The 6,453-nt window shown below is 48.2% G+C and overlaps 1 protein-coding gene across 1 annotated transcript; it reads right to left on the bottom strand.

The window, feature by feature from the left end:
- Positions 1-833: 833 nt before the first annotated feature.
- Positions 834-6,214, bottom strand: VC83_03135 (uncharacterized protein; the record flags this gene model as incomplete). The annotated part of the gene is made up of 7 exons (XM_024466784.1): positions 834-1,940; positions 1,999-2,307; positions 2,459-2,656; positions 2,714-3,295; positions 3,347-4,261; positions 4,319-6,052; positions 6,101-6,214. 7 exons carry the CDS (start codon positions 6,212-6,214, stop codon positions 834-836), a joined length of 4,959 nt encoding a protein of 1,652 aa, XP_024325272.1.
- Between the last annotated feature and the right edge of the window lie 239 nt (positions 6,215-6,453).

Raw genomic sequence — 6,453 nt, 5'->3', positions numbered from 1 at the left:
GTCTACATTTATTAAAACTCGGATTTCACGCCATCAAAATAGCTCTCCAACCTCAATCTATGCAGCTGTTGACCAGTTTACAAAGGGTGCATCGCAAATAATGCATCAATTAGCACTGCTAAAGGGAGAGAACCAAAACCTACGACAGGCAAATGAAGTACTAAGCAAGCGCCGGAGAGCTAGGAAAACACGACTACAGCAAGGAGGATCACTTAGTCAACAAGGGGCGCAAGAGCTACAGGATGAGAGGGATGTTGTGCAGCAGGTAGAGCAGGAAATAAGGGCAAGCCGTGGTCGGAAGCCAAGGGAAGAAACCCGTGCCCGTCGCTGTGGCAAGTGTGGTGAGACTGGGCACAATGCGCGCACGTGTCAGATTGTAATAGACACCTCCGAGGAAGAGGACTCCGAGTAGTTTCAATTGATTTCTAATGTTGTGGTAGATTTATCGCAATGTTTGTCGTGAGGGTAGATAATTTTGGCGCTTTCGCTTGTTTGGCGCTTTCGCTATACATGTACGTTATATGAGCGAATCAAATTACAGTATACTTGGGGATATAATAACAAAATAGATCTGACATTGTAACACAATAGTTTCGTCATAGTCAGAAGCGTGTATGAGCGTATGTTAGGGCTATAATACAGGGTTATAATATCATTACAATATAGAGTTTACAGTGGAAGCAGTTTCGGGAGGTTCTAGGAGAGAATCGGATCCATTTTCTCTATTTACTGTATTCTAATATACACTGTCGGAAGTAATTCCAGACGTAACCGTTTGATCCTCCACTAATGGCCATATACCAAACAACAATAGTACTCTGCTGCTGTTTGCTTTATCCTGACCCTGAAGGGGTTTGGCAAGCGCTCAAAGGGCTGTTAGAGGAAAGATGGGTATCAATATCCGTGGTATCCCCACTGACTTTTCCTTCGGTATGGACAACCGGAGGGTCCAACGGAAGAATCAGTTCTGGTAGAGCAAGCTCTTGTACATGTTCAGAGCTGGCTGCAGGGTCACCAATGGTTGCAGCAGCAACCTCCTCTACCAACGCTGTAATAGGAGTTGCTGTAGCAGCTTCGCCCCTTACAAACCGACGGAGTGCAGCACTCCGATCCTTGTCGGTAGCAGTGCAGTACACTGGGGCAGAAAACGGCCCGTCATCCTCTTCGTTGCGATTGAGTAGAGCATTGTACTTGATGTGGGGTGACACCTTCATGCCAGTCCTAGTTTGTCCAGAACGGTGGGCAATAACGAGTCGCAGGCCTCGTTCAGTGATGGCGGAGTCAAGAGACTCTTGAATCTCTTGACCCGTATATAGATGATCTGGATCCATGCTTAGGAGAACAAGGAAGTCAAGTTCGTCTTGATCATAAAGGGCTTTATCCTCTGGCGACAACTTTACCCAGGCCTTCCTGAAGTCCGAAATGTATTCGTCTGGTGTAATACCCTCCCCCTCGTCGCTGTTGTCAGAGACCGCATTACTGTGGTTGGAATCGTTATCAGTGTCGTATTTCGCAGGAGAATAGGTTGGATCAGCAGATTCAAGTTGATGAGATAGGTCGTCAACTTCATCATCGGTATTCTCAAGCTCTTGTAGGACACGCTTCCGCTTTCGCATGTTCCGACCCGCTGGCAAGGCTTCCTCTTCTGGTGAAACCAAATTAGGATCCTTAGGAATAGAAACCTCGCCCCAAGCGCGAAGCTTCAATGGTAGGATCTTTCGGCCACACAACGCCTTTCGGCCCTCTTTGGAATTGTGTGCAGCCAACACTTCATCCCGACTGCTAATCAATGTGTCTGCAATAGCCTGGAATGACATAGGTGATTGGAGCTTGGTCAATACATCTATAATGCTCTTGTCGATCTGTTTGGTTTCGCGCCAGGCATCATGAGAATTCACAACCGAGAGCCTCACAATTGTAACCTTTTCCTTTTGAGACACCTATATAACGATTAGACCTCTTCTCTGTACATGTTCCAGGTAAGAGGGGGGCACTTACTCTGATAGGTCGATAGTGTACCTGCAACTCTGATGGCAGGTTGATAGCTGTGGTAATCGAGCACACACGATGACATGCTCCATCCAGGTTAGCGCCTTGCGAGGAGACCTGGTACATCATAATCAAGACCGTAAGGTTGGAGTGGGGGTTGTTGAACTCCTGAATAAGCGCAATGCGCTGGGCATCGGTAAGGCCAGCATGCAGAACCTCTGCCCGAATGTATACTGACTTCAGAACTGTCTCGATAAACCATGCTGACACTGGGATGTCCTCGGAACACAACAGTTTGCTCCGTCCTCCGTCTGGTTTCTGTTTGAGACAATGATCTGCAGTACGAAAGAAGCGACTCGATGATACAGTGGCAACCATCAATATACTTCGTACACAGGGCTTTACAGGTTTACAACTGGCGCACGCTACTCTGCGAGCTGGCGATCGGTTAATCAAGGACGCTACTGACCTTCTTCGCCACCTTACCTTTGGTAGTCCGAAGCTGCGTTGGATTCCTTTGGTAGTCCGAAGCTGCGTTGGATTCCTTCAAAATCCAACGCAGCTTCGGACTACCAAAGGTAAGGTGGCGAAGAAGGTCAGTAGCGTCCTTGATTAACCGATCGCCAGCTCGCAGAGTAGCGTGCGCCAGTTGTAAACCTGTAAAGCCCTGTGTACGAAGTATATTGATGGTTGCCACTGTATCATCGAGTCGCTTCTTTCGTACCGTTGTATTCTCCAGGGTGTCGTGAAATCGACTTAGCATAGTCGAAACTGCATTAACTGTCATCTTCCTCAATGGGCCAGTCACACAAGGAAAGCTCTTGATCTCTGACGATGGATCAATACGGCTCTGTTTCTGTTCTGTCCACAGCGCAAGACCTTCTTCGTAATCCTTTACAAAGGACTGATGAAACATCTGGTACTCAGCAGCTTCAGCTGAGTTCATTCGGAGCTGGACAGTGGTAATTTCGTACGGCGGCATCAGATTCTTCAGCGACAAACGTCCTCCGTGGCAGTCCGTAGGGATTGATGTTGCAGTTGACCGACGAAGGAGAAGCAATTGCTCCAAGCATCTGTACAACTTGTTTATAGTTGTCTTGTCCTTACTGTTGATAAGTGTTCGGACACGATAAGGGTCTGTAGCGATGAGGTTCTTCCACGACGTGTGCAGTACATCTGGCAGAAGTAGGAGCTCGAAGTCCTTGTAATTGCCGTTGAGTGAATCTACCCATGTAGATCTCTCCTCTGTCGAAGAGAGGGACTTTGATATCTGAGGCCATAGAATGTTGAGAGGTCCAAGAATATCCTTTTATCAATTAGCCTAGCTCTGTACATGTACAGGAGTGGTCTGACTTACAGAGCTCTGATTCTGAATTGGTGTACCAGTAATAAACCAATGATGCCGCGCGTTCAACCTTGCAACTGCCACATGGATGTTAGTTAGAGGATTTCGCACTTTGTGGCCTTCATCCATAATAACGGTGTGAAAGACACCCTTCCATCTTCCAATCCATTCTGACGGCTTAAACTGGGTAGTATCGCCAGGCTGTCGACGCGGTTTCTGAAGTGTTCGAGCGGCAAGCGTGTCATAAGACGTAAGGATTACTGTCTTGGCAGCCATTCGGTTGTTTTGGTCAAATATAAAACGGAGACCGGCCGGAAACTTCTTCGGACTATGGGGGTGGCTTCGCATTGCCTTGGATGAAATCCACCGTAATGAGGAAGCTCCGTCTGGTGGCGAGTCCCCGTATGCAAGGATCAGGTTGATTCCCTTGAAGTTCTTTGTTATGTCGAGCCTCCATTGCTCTATCACCGGCCCAGCTGGCGCCAATATCAAGTGCGGTCTGTAATTACCTGGCGTCTCTGGTGTAAAGAACTGGATGACCCACTCGAGATACAAACATGAGGTGTAGGTTTTCCCCAAGCCCATATTATCGACAAGTACCCCGCCATATGTGCGAGCTGTTTGAAGTTCGTCGGCTTGAAGTTGCCCTTCCTTTGTTGGAGCGTGTGTATAACCGTAAGCTTTGAGGATCATCCACAAGAACCCGGTAACCTGGTGGCCAAGAGGCCGGATTTGTACTGTTGGGAGTGACCGTAGAACATATTTGGCAAGAGTGTGCTCCTTATCATGCCATGTGTCGAAATGAGCGTCTGCGATTATAAGGCAGGCATCGAGAGGAGGGCCTGTCTGGGACTCATCCCCCGTGAAGAGCTTTTGCATCTTATAAAAGTCTTCCATACTTGTTGCATCCTCGCTTGTTACTGGAAGCTATATCGCAATTAGCGTTAGTGGTGTCTCTGTACATGTACAGAGTTGGATGCTTACGTCTGCATTTAGAGTTGTAGAAGTGGCAGCAGCCATTCCACTCTGAATCTCTTGCTGAACAATTGAAGGCAGGCCAGCCAAGTTTAGGGCCTTCTTTGGCGCAACATTAGCAACACGTAGAGTACCGATAACCTTTCGGATAAATGCCTCAATGCCAGCTGGGGTTGATACGTCGACACCAAGGTGCCATGCTTGCGATTCTGCAGAGTTGCAATCACCAAACAATTTCGTAGGAGTTACCATGCCACGGATCCCGTGATGGTTTGATCCTGAAAGGACCCCTTCCAAGTATGATAGTGCAGGTTTATCGCGCATCATCTTCGCTGTGTGTGGACCTGTTGGGACCTCAGGGCCTTTCCCCTTTATGTCATGTTGAGTGGGAGGGAGTGGAGGCGAAGGGCCTACAACGGCTGTAAAATCTTCTCCGGTAGTAGTCTCTCCAGTAGATGCGTTATTGACTGTAGCTATTGTGCTCTCGTTGATGCTACAAACCTGGATAGGGCCCCCATCGAACTCATAAGGATACGGCCCATCCTCATCTGCATCAACAACTTTGAGGGAATAGTCGATGCGGAAACAGGTACCAGATTGAAGGATGTCGAGCACATCAGTCCATGGTATAACAACATCAGGATTGTCATTGTCGTAGATGATCCATGAGCCCTCCTCTGGAACATGTACAGGGCCGCAGTCTGTATCAGGAAGAGTAGTTGAGACCAAGGTAAGGGTGCTGAAGTCGCATCTGAGCCGCGGGAGCAGAAGCTCATGGCGTAGGTGATCACGCCACTGGGGTGCGATCTCGAAGTCTCGAATCTCATGCTTGTAGTCAACGCTGTCCTTCAACAATCGGATCTTCTTTCGCTTCAGGTATGAATTCATATGACGCAGAAGATCCTCATTATCGTCTGTTCCCTCCTCATGGACAAACTGGAGGGTAACCTGGAGTGGGATGTGCTTGTCTTGGTTCATAAGACCAATGATGGAAGTCGCTCCAGGAATCTCAACCACAGTATCACTGCCCATCCAAGATGGGAGCCTGTCTTGAAGTACACTTCCAGATTCTAAATAGGTGCCCTTTGTAAGTTTGCCTTTGATCGTAGCAAACTTCGACGTTGTAGTATGATAAAGTAGGTAGCGAATACACGTATAAGCTCTTGAATACCGCTCCATGGCATGCTCGCTATGTAAAACAAGCGGGCCAAGTGTAGGGGCAAGCACTGCCTTCATGTCGAACGCTGGGACAAAGAACCCCTTCACACCTGACTGATGAACGCGTAGATTGGTAAACTGCGCCTTTAGCTCAGGGTCGTCATGGGTCAATAGGTCCACATCTTCAAGGGCATTGGCAACGTGGTGTATAATCCCAGCAAATAGCAGTGTAAGTGCTCGGGTTGTGTTCTCCGTATCTGCGTTGTCCTCTTCGGTTCGAGCATCGAAAGCTGAAATAAGAGTGTCGATATTGGCCTCAAATTCATATGCATCAGCATCGTCGATTGAAGCCTCCAATATGGAAGTTGCATTGGTCTGTAGCTTGTTCTTCAGAGTGGTTTCGAATACCATTGCTCCCTTCATTACAGGCCATGACCATTTCAGGTGGCGTAAGTGGATGGTGTCGGTATAGCCAAGGTATCCAGCAACTGACGATTCGGCCAGCCTTGACATGTCGTTGAGTGGGTTCCCCGGTGCCCACTTTGTCACCTGATACTGCAAGGCTGCAGCGCGCTTCCTTGAAGTCTATTGCTGTATTAGTCCCGTGTACATGTTCAGAGAGGGGCACCTTACCTCATTCTTTGCAGAGCTGCTTCCGGATGGGTTTGGCTCCTTTTGAGCCTTTGGTTCGGATTTCTGAGGAATGCCATGCGTCTTTGCGCGTTTGGAAGGGGGTGTGGTCGACATAGTAATTGTTCTAGAGGTATTAGAACCATGCCTCTGTACATGTTCGGGATATTCTAGGGTTCTCACCTTCAATTCACCCGGGTGAATTTCAAAACAGCGCCAGTGAGGTTGTTGGTGTGGAAATGAGGTAAAACAAGTTGGTCGCACAGTGTGTTGGTGTTGGAGTGAGTGAATTTGAGTATTGGCAATGATGCTCTTCGATATTTGGCCAGGTTTGGCCAGTTGGCCTCACACCAGCT

Source organism: Pseudogymnoascus destructans (genome assembly GCF_001641265.1).
Source record: "Pseudogymnoascus destructans isolate 20631-21 unplaced genomic scaffold scaffold_7, whole genome shotgun sequence".
Classification (NCBI taxonomy): Eukaryota; Fungi; Ascomycota; class Leotiomycetes; order Thelebolales; family Thelebolaceae; genus Pseudogymnoascus; species Pseudogymnoascus destructans.
Note: the sequence above shows the minus strand (reverse complement) of the source record. Positions and strands in the feature narration are given on the sequence as shown.